This window comes from Phoenix dactylifera, chromosome 12, assembly GCF_009389715.1.
Source record: "Phoenix dactylifera cultivar Barhee BC4 chromosome 12, palm_55x_up_171113_PBpolish2nd_filt_p, whole genome shotgun sequence".
In the NCBI taxonomy this organism is placed as follows: domain Eukaryota; kingdom Viridiplantae; phylum Streptophyta; class Magnoliopsida; order Arecales; family Arecaceae; genus Phoenix; species Phoenix dactylifera.
The window spans coordinates 3357872-3373729 of NC_052403.1; the positions used below are offsets into that span (position 1 = coordinate 3357872).

General features: G+C 39.6%; 2 protein-coding genes across 6 annotated transcripts; one reads left to right on the top strand and one right to left on the bottom strand.

Annotated features, from left to right (window-relative positions):
* Nucleotides 1-110: 110 nt before the first annotated feature.
* On the bottom strand, nucleotides 111-7339 carry LOC103705010 (probable aquaporin SIP2-1). The gene is made up of 3 exons (XM_008788574.3): nucleotides 6603-7339; nucleotides 1776-2033; nucleotides 111-566 (listed from the first exon to the last, which is right to left on the bottom strand). Exons 1-3 carry the CDS (start codon nucleotides 6885-6887, stop codon nucleotides 393-395), a joined length of 717 nt encoding a protein of 238 aa, XP_008786796.2. The 5' UTR covers nucleotides 6888-7339; the 3' UTR covers nucleotides 111-392.
* Nucleotides 7340-9740: 2401 nt separating this feature from the next.
* LOC103705009 lies at nucleotides 9741-14865 on the top strand. 5 transcript variants are annotated; one of them, XM_026803836.2, is made up of 5 exons: nucleotides 9854-9974; nucleotides 10164-10239; nucleotides 10357-10783; nucleotides 11963-12193; nucleotides 14473-14865. In XM_026803836.2, the coding sequence occupies exons 4-5, from the start codon at nucleotides 11975-11977 to the stop codon at nucleotides 14584-14586; spliced, it is 333 nt and encodes a 110-aa protein (XP_026659637.1). In that variant the 5' UTR covers nucleotides 9854-9974; nucleotides 10164-10239; nucleotides 10357-10783; nucleotides 11963-11974; the 3' UTR covers nucleotides 14587-14865. The 5 variants fall into 5 exon arrangements, with proteins under 5 accessions (XP_008786793.2, XP_038988246.1, XP_026659637.1 ...); XM_026803837.2 differs by lacking the exon at nucleotides 10357-10783 and having other exon boundaries at nucleotides 9860-9974; XM_039132319.1 differs by lacking the exon at nucleotides 9854-9974 and having other exon boundaries at nucleotides 10158-10239.
* Nucleotides 14866-15858: the final 993 nt, after the last annotated feature.

A 15858-nucleotide genomic window follows, 5' to 3' on the forward strand; every position in this document is an offset into this window, starting at 1 on the left:
GCATAAAACTAAGCCTACTTAAGAGATATAGATAGCATAATGCTCTAGACAAAGCACTTTTCTGTTGTCTATTGTTGTACTTCAAGGAAAGCAGGTGTAACTACTGGGGCTATAAAGTGGCCGTCTAAAGCCACAACTAAAGTATTTTATTCATCCAACAGCATGAAATACTGCATTTAGCAAACAGCAGTGGCATGTGAAAACAAAGATTGGGTACATCAGTTCAGGAATCCAGATTTGAATCAGCATTAGCATGACTTCAAATGAAAAGAACACCTAAATCTATCACTAAAAATGTTCTACTTGTCATTTACAGTTGCACCAAAGGGCATGTATATGTAACAATAAAGTGAAAATATATAATGAAAAATGATGCATCTAACACATCCTACTCACTCTGATTTAGTTCTGGTTTCTTTCCGACAACGCCTCCTGTGCTTCTGGGGCCGATCAAACAAATTGCATGTCCATACCCCCAATAGAGTTCCCTCCATGGGTGCAAGCCAATACACACACACATGCTCGTGTGTCCGATGCTTTCCTCGAGCATATGCCCAAGCAAAGGCCTGTAGAACAGTGAATCTCTTAGAACATCCCCCCAAAATATAAGAATACTTAACTGCAGATCTGTTCAAAATGCAGGCCTCACTTGATTTTGCACTGCAATTAAAGCATTGATTTTATCTCCATCTTATCAGACAATAAAATTTCAAAAAGATAAGTGCAGATTTGATCAGAAATTGTTTTTATTTGATGGATTTTTAAAGCATCCAGATCCATCTAGCATGCATATCCTGAAGCTTTTGTTACCATAGCGGAAGTGGCATCAAGTGCCACCAAATGTTTCATCAGCAGAAATTCTCTACTGTATGCTGGAACAAATTGCATATTAAAGTAAATCACAAGTTATAGGCATACTGGGAGAAAAGCTAAAAAAAAGTAGCATATTAAAGTTTCTCAATCATACAAAATAAAGTCTAACCAAATTTTTTGGCTTTGAAATCGGCACATTATAATATAGTGGAGTTCGACATGCCTAAATGACTAAACAGAAAATTTTATAAAATGGTAATAAAGCTAAAGGCAATGATCTTGTACCGTTTAGAATATCATTTAGAGAACAAAGAGAGCCCAAGCAAACGAGTAAAAATTGTTGTATGGTAAGATTAGAAAAGATAGGAAGGGCACACACAACGAAGATTTGTGTAGAAGAGTCAAGAAAAGGAAGGGAAAGACCTAAGCTAACAAAGCTGGAAAACATGAAAGAGGATTTGGAAAATCTTGCAATAAACTAGAGATGGCCATCTAAATTGGCAAGCAAGGACTTATGAAGCAGCCCAAAATTGTTAAAACAGGACTTGATTTGATTATGGTTATACAAACTTCAACATGAAAACCAAAAATAATTGATATATTTGCGACTGTCTACAATTCATTTTATGATATCTTCATACAAACGATCAGATTTAAAATACAGCTCTACCTTCTTCTGCCATGGGTTATATTCAAGTCTTATAGATTTTTTCAATGTTGTCCTTCAGCAACACTAGTCTGCACCAACAATTTCACCTATCGACCACTCAAAAGAAATACAGAAACATCATGATTTTCTATATGTTGGTACTTTTCACCTAATGACAGCCCAAAAGATTATTATAGATTTCTTCATCTTTGTTTCCTTCCAAGCTTCACATGTACTTGTAAGGAACAAGCAGAATAAAGCCGAATGATATACCAAAAAAAGGCTGCATTTTGAAGAAATATTAAGCACTTACAGTGGCAGGGTTCATGATTCCACCAGTTATATCAGAAGCCAGGATATGAAATATCACTTTGAAAATGCTTGATATCCATCTTTTCATAGAAGAACTTTTAGGAACTTTCTTCAGGCCTAGTGAAACTATCACAATGAAGAATGTAAGCAGTCCTTCTATTAATGCTCCACGATGAACATCAACATTCAAATGAGGTCCATGAGCTGCTGCAGCAGAGGTTGTATTGATTAACCAAACCCCAATAATTGATCCGATCACCTGAACATGTTGAGTTTAGGTTCAGAATGAACTTGTCAAGAAAGAAAAGGTCAAGAGTTCTAACAATGTTGGATCAGAAAACTGGGATATCGCAGTTGCCACAATGGGTCTTGTTAGTGGCAAAGAATCAAAGAATAATATGTAACACCAAAAGCACCAAAAGTTTGAGATATCTTTGTAATATATTGCTTCATGTATGCATTTTCATTTACATGTGTAGAATTCATGCACTGCTAGTTAAAAAGAACACATCCAATTCATCTATACATATACAACAAGCCATTAGCAGATTCTGCAACAAATTATCTGAAGGTTTCCATGGCCTTGGAGCTTCAATTTTACTTCACCTGCCCCAGGCATATTGCTAGAACTTGGAGATGAGACATTGTAACAATAGCTAGCCAACTCATGTCTATCACTGCACATGAGAGTGTACCTTTGTACAAGTAGTAGTACCTGCAACATCAAATGCTAGACTATCACCCAAAGCAGCTGCCTGGCCACCAGTAATGGCCAAATCATTAGTTAGACCTGGTTTTCTTAAAAAGAATTTTGTTTGCCTTCTTTTGAAGATCATAGCTCTCCTTCCACAGCGGGTCACTGCCAGAAATTTGGATGCAGAAAGCCCTCTTGTTTTACTTGTGAATGGTTTGAAACAGCATTATTCTCGTATATTCTTCATTTTCTGGTGAGAATGAGACTAGACTGGCCTTCAAAACATTCTACCACCCTTCTACATTTGTCTTATCACAACCCTTTCTTATTGGTGAGTAGAACCACCTAAATGGCGCTTACCTACCCAAACCTCCTCCTCTCTCCCCAACTTTTTTTTTCAAAAAAAGGAAAAAAGAAAAGAAACTCAATAATAATAGTTTTGTCATTTATTAGCAATTCATTTGAATCGCTACCAGTTTTTTGGTTTCGGAGTTACAACTCTAGATGGTCAGCATTGCAGTTCTTAAATGCTCATTACTTTGTTCCCTCACCCACTCTGACCTGTCGATTCATTTTTGTTCTCTTGGCCATTATTTGAACCCACTGGGTTATTGCCACTATTTTGCTCGACTTCTACACAACTAGGGATCAGGATTATCCTCCTAGATCAATATCATTACCAACTTTGGGATCATGGTTGTCACCCTGGTTATCTTATCGAGCTGTTTGGACCTCAAAGCCTCAAATCTTCCTTCAATATTTCTGTTCCCATGCTTCACTCATGGCTTTCCACTGTAGTGATACCATTTGTGAGGCCTCATAGCTTCCCATATCTCTAGAACAAACAACTGATGGTTCAATTAGTTGCCATTTGAGAGCAAGTCACCTGGCATGGTGTGTGAAGCCACCCTGATGAGTCAGATCCAAATGTTGATACGCCAGTGGCATCTCCTCTTATGATCACAGTCGCATATAAGTGGCCAGTGGGTCTATGTTATAAGATGATTTGGTGGAACATTCTAAAATCCTTGGGAGAGTTTTATAGACATATATCCAACTCTTAGTTACAATCAATCAGTGCCTATCGACTAATGCAAGACATCAAATCTGCTCAAAGAGAAAGCAATCAGTGGAAGGGTTCTAATCTGATATTGTCATTATCACAAGGTTGTTTATATGCTTCTTAGTTTCTATTATAAAATTTATAACACGTATCTTACAATTCTTGATTTCATCATTTCATTCCTTTTAATCTTTTAGTTGAGTCTAAGTTTGGTCAAAGGCTGGGAGGTCATACATTTAGGTGACTTTACAGTAAATTTTTTTTTATTTTACTTTTGGCTTCTTCCTTCACTCTTAAATTTTTGGTGCAACTGACATAGTTTTGTGGCAGCAAATGCAAGGTAATTTTTCTAGATTTGTCCTCTTAAGTGTTGTGATTGATCCTTATCTAATTTGTTAGAAATACTAGTAACGATCAGCTAAAACCACATAGCCTGCCTTTTTCATCTAGTAAAACATGTGTTGGCCCCTTTGACCTGGTTCACTTTAATATCTGAGCGCATAGTTCATTACCTTGAATAAGTAGTTATTTATGATTTCTTGTGCTTTACTTGGGCCTGTTTGTGCATCATCCATTCAAATGTTGGCACAGCAATGAGATACTGATGGTTCAAACCAACGATTAAGTAATACATGTCATAACTGTGTTGGTCCCAAGCTGGCAATATGTGTTGAGCCAAGCCATGCCTTGCTGAGCCATGATGGACACATGCCCAGGCTACCAGTAAACAAAATGAGCATGTGCTGACCCGTATTGATCTATGTAAGTGTGTTTTGGATCAATGGAAACCTATAAGGCCAATGGGGAGCAGCACACAAGATACATGGGCCCCTCCTCTTTTATTCCACGCATACCTTTCTAGAACTTTACATACCACAATCCATGGTTCAAACCTGGATTGGCAACCAATTCTGATAGGTCAAGTGAGTAGCTTTTGTTTTCTATTCATGACACATCTTCTGATTGCACTATTCCCTATCAAGCATCTTGTTTCACCATCTTCTCAGACTATAATGTGCCTTCTGAATATGAGAATCTTCCATATTCTTCTTTCCTAATGTTTTCCTAAAATATCTCAATTTTTTTATACTATGGACAATTTTTGCCATTGCTATTCTTCCATTAATGCCCTCATTATTGCATTAACCCAGTCACCTTTGAAGATGGTCTGACCATACAACTAGACTATCATCTAAAGTGCATGAGAAAATGCCTTCCCAATTGTTATAGTTGGCTTCTAACTAAAATCGACTCTTCCCAATTATGGTCATTTCTTACAAAAAACCCATAATTCATTATGCCTAAGTCATGAAGCAAGATTGGAAGGCTATCATAGCTTGGAAGCTTTAGGCTTTTTAAAAACCAAACACGTGAATCTTGTTTCCTTTCCTAAATTCAAGGTTCATATTGGTTGCAAATGGGCCTAGAATATTAAGAGCAAGAGGACTTCACCTAGTTTTATTGTGATTAAGCTTAGGTTGCAGATTTTTTACTTTGTCTTGATCATATGATTATTTTTGATGATGACACTTCCTTTTGTTCTAGCATAAGTTTGAGATGAACCTTGGTGTTCATTCCCAATGTTGGATCTCTCTATGTTGCCTTTTCTCTCCCAGGCTGCTTGTTATAGAAGCATAACTGCACCTCTAATAAAAGTAACTCTGCTTACTAGCCAATACTTGCACCACTAAAATACTCATGTTGAACTGCATTTGGATACCAACTGGTATTGCTAACTCAAAGTTGGTCTTACTATTAAAAATCTCTTCATGGCTTTGTCTAACTAGTAGGGTTTCTCAGTTTGCAACCATCTTGCTCATTCTTCCATGATAACTCCAATATGGGGATCTAATAAGGGGAACTAATGTCAGATTTCTTGGATAATATTGGCTTGTCATTCACATACATATGATCAGATAGATCTTAAACAAGAAATTCATAGAAAAAAGGATCAGACTTTAGGAGCTTTTTAGATTTGAAGGGATTGTGGATATTAGATCCAATAAAAGCAAGGGTTTGCCGGGTGCTAATTTTGATTCACGTTGATTCTAAGGATGGTCATCAAACCAAAAACAAAATTAAGATATTTAACTAGGTGAAAATTTAAAACAAATCCAAGGTCAAATAGAGCACTGCAGTGCTAAAATTCTGGGTAGTGCTTGGATGGTTCTAGATTTAATAGAGAAGGGTCCTAAGGGCTATAACATTGGCCGTAAAAACAAAGTTCTTGTTCATGGAGTGATTAAATCAAGTAAATCTGAAATGAGTTCCCTAAAGGTTAACACAAAAATGAAATTTCTGTTTGATGTGTCCGAGCCTTATGTCCTCATCTAACTTTGGTCATAGAATCAAACGAAGCCTTAACAAATAACTGACTTTCTTTAGTAGTCATCCTTAACCCTCCCCAATCAATTAATAATCAAATAGATTGTTCAGACATATAAGATATAATTCCAATCACTTTTGCTACTATGACCTGCCAAGCCATCTGTTTACTCCTTCCAAAATTCTTCTAGATTTTTTTTAGTAACAATAACAAATGGAAAAAAGTGCACTCCCTTGTTTCTACAGTGATTTCTCAGAAAACAAGGTCATCTTTATATGATGATCTAATGTAATTTTGATTTTAAAGTGCATCTGTTTTCAATACGCATTGGAATATGGATGTGGCTATTCTCGAGTAGTTGTTCAACCTATGCATCACACACTACCTAATGCAAAATTAGTTCAAGTCCATAGGAGAGTATATCTAACAAATCAAAATCAAAGAACACCTGGTCGAATATCAATCAGAAGAATCAAGCTAATTCATATATTAAGGTGCAGTCGCTAAATCCAGCTCAATCTAAAACATACAGGAAAACTATGGAGCAGTAAGAATAATATACAACCAAAAAATATCAATATTACTAAAAAAAGACAAACTTTCCACATCAATACAAAAGCGAAAAACAAAATTCGGATTAAAAAAGCAAATGAGCCAGATTCCCACATCATCGAGCAACAAAATCGAAACCTAACACTCATTTCTAACCATAAACACAACAATTTTAGGGATAAAGAAAGCTCACCTGGGCAGGGATCCTCCCACAGACTGTGAAAAGAAACCCTGAAAAATTCCCAGAAATGCCATAACAGAGCACAATCAGAGGGTTATACGACCCGCCTCTGGTCGCCTTCCCGAGCCACGAGAAGCAGTAGACATAGACCACCGCAAAGGACCCCTTGATCATAAGAGCAATGGGGTGCATTCCCAACCCTAGAATCCCACACGCCAGGTACCTCAGAACAGATCCCGACCAAACCCATAGAAAAGAGACCAAGAAATCCGAGACAACGAGCCTAAACCGAGCCATTACTCTATCGAGCTCCACCTCTTCATCCGTTCCCTCTTTTCTTCCTTTCCGAGGCCTCGTTAAGGTTGGAGAGAGAGGGGTTTGGGGGGAGGGAGTCGAGCATTTCCTCGTGGTGTTAGAGGAGGAAAGACGGGGTCCTCTTAGCGGTACAAATCGGCGATTGAGCTCATCGAGCTCGAAGCTTTGGAATGGGAGCTGGGGAGAGCATTCCTTGCGTTGAGCAGAGAACTCCAGGACTTCGGAGACGAGAGAGACCAGAATAAGAAGCTTGGAGAGCCCACCTTTGAAAGCATAGAAGGAGGAGGGCAGGAGAAGAACGCTTGCCGGTCGCCGCGGCCCAGTCCGCCGCCCTTAGAGGCTGCCCGAACGCCGGAAGTCGCGGCGGCGAAACGGTGGCGACGGCGGGTAGAGGATGGGAGGAGGGAAAAGAGAGAGAGAGAAGTCGCCATTTTTGGAAGTTCCTTGGGGTAATTATTTTAAAGCATTGTGAATTAAAGATTATTATTGTTTTAACTTCGGAAACTAATAATAGATAAGCTGTTATCTCCACTACGGCTGCAGGAAGGTGGGTAGGAGTGCCGTCTGTGTACAAATAAAAAAATAAAAAATAAAAAAATAAAAAAATCGAAAAAATGTCCTTGACTTGACCATAATTGAGTACGGGCTGAGTCAGGTACTTGTGCTCGGTGCTCTACGTCGCCATTTTTCATGCGCTCGGATCTCAATTTTGTAGCAATTTTAAATAACACATTTATAGATTTATAGCCGTTACAACAGCTATCGTAACAATTTTGGCTAACCCCATATGCACCTTTTTCTGGATAAAGTATTACACGGATTGAAAGTATAATATTTTTTATTCAACGAAAACCGGGGGAAAGGAAAGCATCTTTGCCTCTTTTACTGTGAATTATTTTTTTGTTATAATCTTAATATAATAACTGCTATGGTAGTTGATTGGTCTCCATCGAACTCCCTATGAAGCCTTTAATTAATCAACCAAAATCTACCGTATGGTCGACCCCAGAAATGGGTTTCAATCTCTTCTCCCAATTGGTGACAGTTCCATCATGATTATAAACGATTTTTATTACTGCATGATGAACGAGCGAGATGCATGAGCGTAACGCTTGCACATGATCTTTGAGGCACACTATTGATTATCAAAGGCGGTTGATTCGCATTCTTGATTTCCTTAGCAACAGGTTCCGACCATTGCTTATATAAACAACTTTTGAGTGACCTTCTAGGTAAGTGCTCTTGAGCTTTTTTATTTCCTCACACTACCACTCTGCTGCTCTCACAACACTTCAATTGTTCCTTGAGAGTTTGTTTGTCTTAGGTATCAGAAGGACTCTCTAGGTAAGTGCTCTTGAGCTTTTTTATTTCCTCACACTATGATGCTCTCACAACACTTCAATTATTCCTCGGGAGTTTGTTAGTTTTAGATATTGAAAGGTCCATTGTCGGATATTCTTTGGTAAGAGAACTTTTATGTCTTTGATATTTTAGGCCGGATTCAGCATTAGAGCAAAAATTCAAGCACAGTCTCCACCGCTCAACATCACCGCGTAGGGGTAAGAGTGAATCAGATAATAAATCAACTTAGGTTGGCTCAAGCTTCATTACATACTGGTGCAATCCGTGTAGATAAATGACAAATCTCAAACGATGCTCGTGATTCCTTTCTCGAAATTTGGACAATTTAAGCCTTTAAGCTAGCTGCTTCATATCATCAAGGAGATGCATGTCAATGAGATTTAATTAGGAGGAGACTACTCCATAAGTCTTGTAGATCAACAAATGCCCATCAACTTCCATGGATTAGCCAACCATTCTAATGGATACCTAGCTAGTATTTCTAACATTACATTCCTAATTTAAAGGCAACATGTATCATTAGAGAAGATAATGGCATAGTGTGCATGAATCCTTCCTTGGATATTGTTGCGGGGATGGCGCTTTGGCCGGAGCCTCGCGTAACAGCATAGCCCACATTGGCCGAGCAGGAAAAGACCACGTCTCCTCGCGAGGTATTGTCCGCTTTGGGCTGCGCCTGCCACACCAGGGGGTCCGCGTAGGTACTGCCCCTGGGCCGTACGCTAGGGGGTCCGCGTAGGTACTGTCCCGCCCTCACGGTTTTGCCCTTCAAAAGGCGCCTCGCAAGGGAAAGGGCTTCGCCCCCCATTTAAGGTACGAAACCTTTTCGCTCTAGCCGATGTGGGACTATGTTTGGCCCCCTCCCACAATATAGCCCCCCAGCGGAAAGGTTCAGTGCGCCTCCCAGTCTACGCTACGGGGTCCGTGTAGGTACTATCCCGCTCTCACGGTTTTGCCCTTCAAAAGGCGCTTCGCAAGGGAAAGGGCTTCGCCCTCCATTTAAGGCACGGAACCTTTCCGCTCTAGCCGATGTGGGACTATGTTCGCCCCCCCCCCCCACAATAACCATTCTAATGCAGCGGAAAGGTTCAGTGCACCTCCCAGTCTACGCTAGGGGGTCCGTGTAGGTACTGTCCCGCTCTCACGGTTTTGCCTTTCAAAAGGCGCCTCGCAAGGAAAAGGGCTTCGCCCCCCATTTAAGGCACGGAACCTTTCCGCTCTAGCCGATGTGGGACTATGTTCGGCCCCCTCCCACAATAACCATTCTAATGGATACCTAGCTAGTATTTCTAGCATTACATTCCTAATTTAAAGGCAACATGTATCATTAGAGAAGATAATGGCATAGTGTGCATGAATCCGTACGCTAGGGGGTCCGCGTAGGTACTATCCCGCTCTTACGGTTTTGCCCTTTAAAAGGCGCCTCGCAAGGAAAAGATCTTCGCCCCCCCATTTAAGGCACGAAATCTTCGCTCGGCGGGTTGGACCGGGGAACTGGCAAACCTAATGGCGACGAACCGTTTGGCTTTTTCGGTGAACCGTTGCCTCGACCGGTTCCAAGAGAACCGGCAGCAAAGGAAGCCCCTAAACCCTCTCTGTATCTCTTTCTTTCCCGTTCCCTCTGTATTTATCCTCTCTGATCGCTCTCAGCTCTCCCGTCGGCGGTCGGCCGGCCGGCCAGTCTCTCTCTCCTCGGCTGTTAACGAGGTTCGTTCTGTCTCTCTACACATATGCTGTTTGCTTTAATTCCTCCTTGGTTTTGGGTTCGGTACATTTTTATTGTATTTTATTTATAATAGTTTCAAATCACAACCATCATACTTTTATCTGTATCCGCTTTGATGCTCCGGTGCTCCATCTTCCTCCTCTCTCTCTTCCCCAAAACCCTCGCCATAGATCTCGTTTCGTGGCGCTTCTCCTGATAAAACCACCACCACTCTCCTCCCAGATCTCCGAAAGCGTCCGCCAAAAGGTGAGCTTTTCCCTCTTAATCTTCTCTGCCATCGTTTCATCTCTTCTCTGACCGATTAGGGTTTCTTTTCATCCTCTCAGAGCGTTCTTTTGTTTTTTTTTTTTTTGGGCCCCGAAGGGATATGGAGCGCTCTCAAGCTAGGATCCTCCCCTAGAATTTTGGATTCTGCAGTTAGGGTTTATGCATCGAATGGCGTCGAACAGCAACAACGAATCGGGCACCCTTCGCCCCTGGGGAACCCCGGAATGGCGTCGCCGGCGGCCAACTGGCTCTCCCATCTCCAGGCGTCGGGGGTTTCCCCTTTCCAAGGCCTCTTCCAGAGCGCGAGGGTCAATGGATCGGGATGTTGATGGGAGTGCACTGGGCGGCGGCGGCGTAATAGGCGCGGTCGGGGAAGAGGATGGGGTGCGCTTCGTGGAGGTGGAGTATCACACGACGGTGGAGAGGAAAGGAAGACGGAGAAGCTAAGAAATAGGAAAGGAAGAAGGAAAAATATAGGAAAAGATTTTATTTATTTGCAAAAAAGAACTCAGCTTTTCAATCGGTACTTCCGGTCACCCAAACATCCATTTTTAGTCTATCATTTGAAAAACAAACGGTGGAGATCACGTACTTCTTCTATTAGTAAGAAGCCATTCATTTTTAGTCTTATCATTTGAAAACAAAAGGTGGAGATCACGTACTTCTTCCATTGGAAAGAAGCACAGTAGCATTTTCCTTTATTTTTCAGTATTTGAAGCGGTCTTAGTTTAGTTTAGGCCTCTGCATTGTTAGCCATTTGAGTTGGATTTGTTGTTAATTTGAAGAAAAAACTCTCTTCGGTATTCGTGGTTGCCGGCTTGCAACTCTGTGTCTATCACCAGGAGTTTAAATCTTGAAATTATTGGCCACATACACTATCCACATGATACAGATATTTTCTGTTTTTATTAAAATATTCGGATTAACTCTATATCGGAATGGAAACAGAGAAGTCATTTTAATCGATATCAATTTTTTAGAGCTCTAGATTTAGCATACCTTTACACTATTTTTTATCAAATTATCCGTACCTATTTTAGCATGATATCCATTTTTTTGCAGTTATTTTGATTCATTAAAGTCACCAGTCCGAGCCATTGTTCTAGCCGCTCTAGGATGCTGGTCTGTAGCATTCTTGTAGGCTTCTGGTCTTTACTCTGAGGTTCTTCCATGTGTTTCAACTTTCTATGCTGCTTATCTCAACTTCCTCCAAATATGCTCTGGTCACCAATTAATAGTTTGCTAGATCTAGTCGCATTCGAAGCAACTTTCACCAACTTGCACAATTTTGATGTAAACCAGTAGAAGTAAATGGTTGTATGCCATCTAATCTGGGCAGGTGACAGGGCCATTTTTTATTTGTTTTTTCATTAGTCACCCATGAAGATGGAATGTGGATTGAGGACTGTACATGCAGCCCAGAATTAAGGTGCCCAAGATTCCCCAAATGTAACAATTTAACTGGAAGGGAGACTTTAAATATAATTCAATAGAGGGAACTTACAAATTGAACGGACAGAGGAAATTAATGAGGAAGATATGTTTAATGAGGGTGATATAGGACACAAAGCAGTGATTTGCAGGCTTTGGAATTCTGGGCTTTGGAAATTATGCTTTCTTTAAAATAAAAAAGAATTAGTGGAAATGAATTGAATTTTTCATTAGTGCTGGTATCATTTCACTAACTTTAGGTTGGTTTCAGGAAAGCAAGGAAATGAGATTGGAGACCATGCAAGTTGCCAAGGTATATCGCCAACTTCTCAAAGCTGTTGATAAACATATTGGTAAAGATGGAGACAAAAGACATTTCAGGGATTACATAATCGAAGAGTTCAGAAAGGATACTAATTTATCAGATCAAGCTGCTGTTCAGAATAAAGTGAAGCTTGCTCGTGATTATACTTTCCTACTTAACAGCGTGCATCATCATAAGGTTAATTTTCAATGTCTCCACAAATTCAAAGATGCCTTCTTTCTTGATTCATTAGAAGCATAATGCATAACAGTGGAAATTCATATAGACTTCCATATGTCTCAATAGATGAATAGATAAATCTATAGCTTTTCTGTTCATTTATTTCATTGTAATTCATGCCTTAAAGTTATGCTTTATTTTCCATTCTATCTTAAGTTCTTATGTGTTCTACTAATGAAATTAAGGAAGATTACTTTTTTTTTCAAGATTTGCTGGTAATTATCATTTTTCTGTGTGCATTTGTCATAATTGCATGTAAGTGGACTCTTCTACAAAATGAAGTTCTTGGACTGATCAGCAAGACCTATTGAAGAGTTTGAAGTATGGAGCTTCAGAGCATCATCTAAACCTTGGGTTATGTGCTTAATATATTTTTTTTCTTTGTAGAACTTGAGAACATGATCTTGGCGAGCTGGTTCTTTATGTTGTCCATCCAGATACCTAAGCCTATTAAACATGGAAACTTCATTGCTCCACTACAAAAGCCTGAAGCAGCAAAGCCACTGAAGTTGTAAATGCTCTGTAGTCAAAAAGCAAGAGACCGATTCTTATGGCAACACATGACAGCTTGACTAATCTAGTAGCTGATAGTTATTTGCATAAGTGGCTGGTTTTTTTCTGAAATGGTAAGGCCTGAGTAACATCATATTGGCATGAAGGAACATGACCAAATGACTGAATGAATGATAGCAAAATGAAATAAATGCTTGTGTTCAACGAAAAGTAAAAGAAAGAATAATCATCGCCAACAACTATTATTCCATCTCTCTCTTTATCAATTTTGTCAGTCCTTTCTGTGTCCCTTGTGAGTTGTATATGCTTTGATCATTGCAAACATTTCAAGGTTCTTGCTCCTTCTATGCAATTCCCTCCTCCTTATCTCATCTGACCTGCATGGAAGTCAATTCTTTCAAGTTATATTATATTTTTCAGACCTAAATGCAATTTTTTATGTCCAAGTTGATGAGGTTTTTTGTACAATATAGGATGTTTTCAAGATGGTGATTTTGTACCATTTAGGGTCCTTGGCCTAAATTTGTGCTTTGGAAATGAATGAATGATGAATAAAAACAGATAAAGTTTGAAATTCAATGAAAGGAAAGTGAAAAAAATGAATATTAAACTAGGGAGGATAGTGAAAAGCCACAGCTACGAAACACAATGCTAAGGAGTTGGTTAAAGAATCGCACAAGGGGGCCTGATACAGTTTGATTGCTTCTAATCGTGGCATGAAGTCCAGTGTAAGGAAGTGTTGATGGTAGTAGCGGCTACTTCATCTGCATTTCTTGTAAGGGTGTCAAAGATATGACCATGTCACTCTTTCTGAAAATGCTAGATGGTAGATTGTGCAAGAGAGTCCCATCCAGCATGAAGACGTGCTGGAATGTTGCCAAATTTCCTCTCTGTCCAAAGTAGATGAGTCTTCATTAGGCATGGGTGCATCGATATGTATATGTCTGAGAAGATGGTGCTGCCCTGATGAAGAATATGGACACTGAAGAAGGTGTGTGATGCTTTTAGGCTTCAAGGTACCGAGAGGACAGAATATTTGTAGGCCACCCACCCACGCTTCTGTAGGTTGTCAGCTGTAAGCAGTTTTCTCAGATAGCAACCTAAGTGAAGATAACCACCTTGGGAATTTGCCAGATATGGGTAGCCTGGTTGTACCTTCTACTGGAGAATTTGAGAAATTGATTAAGTGTAAATTTCAGGATGGAAGTCCATCTCTGGCGGATGTAATTGTCAGGCTGTTGTCCAGTTATGATGTCTGCTAAGGTTTCACAAAGATCAATAAATGATTGTAGTAAATCCAGTCTAAGTTCAAGACGGAATAAGGAGAGAGAGGATGGCAACTTGAGCAGCTTGTTGACTGTGATATTCGGTTTTGAGCAGCTGGAAAATAGAGAGGAGAAAGTGTGCTGAAGAGTGGTAGGACCTGTATTAAACTTTGCCTTCTTCCTTCTTTGTCTTGGGATCCAAGATTAGATGAACTTAAGCTACATTACTGGGGTGCAAAGGCTTCCATTTATATACATCTTGATAACTAAGAAAATGTGATTGTCTTGTCCAAGTTGTCACGTTCTCCATCCCTGATGTTTGTTAGTGCACACTGGTTGATTGCTAACTATTATTCTTTATGTATGGAAATCATTTTCTTTTTATTTTTACCAACATATTAATTTTCACAAAGTACTCCCATGTGTGCTAATTTATCTAAATTGTTGGCTGTTGTTCAGGAATTGCTCCTCTCTTACAATATAGCAGTGGATCGGTCAGATGAAATGACAAAGATACTAAACAAATCTGCTGGTAGTGTGGGTCTTCGGCTTCCTGAAGTTTATCAAGCTTGACGGTGGGCTATACAATCTATTCAACTATGGAGCTGACATTTTTTTTCAGTATGCTGAAAAAGTTCAGTATAGCTTGTTAAAATTAGACCTGTCATTTGATAGGTTATGTTGCCGAAGAGAACATATTCTGTTCTATTCTACTGTCTTTCCAGTGGTCTATATGTAAACTGGTGGATCACACTTCTATGCATGCGAATAATATGAGGTCCGGTTGGGCATAGAAATTTGTCTATGCAGGGACGCTTTTTTAAGAAAATTAGATTTTGATGTATTGGACAATCTTTAGTCTTCTTTGCATTCATTGTGAAAGCCAAACCCTTAAACTTGAACCCAGGAAAATAAGGTTCCGGAGGCTCATCTTATTCTTGAAACTCCGTCGTCGACGGGGTTTCGGGGCGATGGGACTTCATCCATGATATTTTTTCCATGGACGGTGACGCCTTACTACTGACTGAATCTGAAAGGTCATTTGCAAAACATTGCTCTGAGATCTAGATTTTCTCTTTGCTTTGAGACAGGCATTAATTGAAATGCTTTTGCAAGTGGTTGTGGTCGACTCTAGATTTCTATATTTTGTATTTAGATTTTAATTTGATTGTTGAAATTTGTAAGACGAACATGGTTTAAATGTGATTTTGCTAGGTGCAATTGTCCGTCTTGAATTTTGCTGTTGCCACCTGCTGTATGCCGAGTGATTCAACCTTGCAAGGGCCTCAAAGAGCATCCAAAAGAGCCTGGATGTCTTTTATTTTATTTGTTCTTTTTGTTTGGATTAGAGTCCGTGTTTAATTCCTTTGTTTTGAATGGCATGAAACTCTTTGAACAACAATTTTCCCCAGTAAATACGGACATGCTAACTTGGTTTAGAGCCTGGATGTCTTTTATTTTATTTGTTCTTTTGTTTGGATTAGAGTCCGTGTCCAATTCCTTAGTTTCGAATGGCATCAAACTCTTTGAACAACAATTTCCCCCAGTAAATACGGACCTGCTAACTTGGTTTTGATTACGGAGGGGGGAAATTGTTGTTGAATGGCAGGGTTCATGCTAACTTGGTTTTGAATGGCATGAACAATTTCCCCTGCTTTTGGTGCTAAGATCTGAAGTATTAGTGTGATAAGCCTTGCCAGAGGAATGAGATCAGTGAAATACATTACAAGATTGATAGCTACGATACAAAAGTGTGTAGAAAATGTAATCAAAACAGTAAAAGTGGGACAGGAGTTGTATGCCATTACCGATTGATTTTTTTTTTTTTTTTTAAGTAATGATTCT

What these genes read in the sequence shown, in the direction of transcription:
- LOC103705010 (XM_008788574.3), bottom strand. Translation starts at nt 6,887, where the DNA reads ATGGCTCGGTTTAGGCTCGTTGTCTCGGATTTCTTGGTCTCTTTTCTA. An exon ending in GTGGGAGGATCCCTGCCCAG is followed by an intron (nt 2,034 to 6,602) that starts GTGAGCTTTCTT and finishes CAACATGTTCAG; the next exon opens with GTGATCGGATCAATTATTGG. An exon ending in GAATCATGAACCCTGCCACT is followed by an intron (nt 567 to 1,775) that starts GTAAGTGCTTAA and finishes ACTGTTCTACAG; the next exon opens with GCCTTTGCTTGGGCATATGC.
- LOC103705009 (XM_008788571.3), top strand. Translation starts at nt 9,774, where the DNA reads ATGGCGACGAACCGTTTGGCTTTTTCGGTGAACCGTTGCCTCGACCGG. An exon ending in TCTCCTCGGCTGTTAACGAG is followed by an intron (nt 9,975 to 11,962) that starts GTTCGTTCTGTC and finishes GGTTGGTTTCAG; the next exon opens with GAAAGCAAGGAAATGAGATT. An exon ending in ACAGCGTGCATCATCATAAG is followed by an intron (nt 12,194 to 14,472) that starts GTTAATTTTCAA and finishes GCTGTTGTTCAG; the next exon opens with GAATTGCTCCTCTCTTACAA.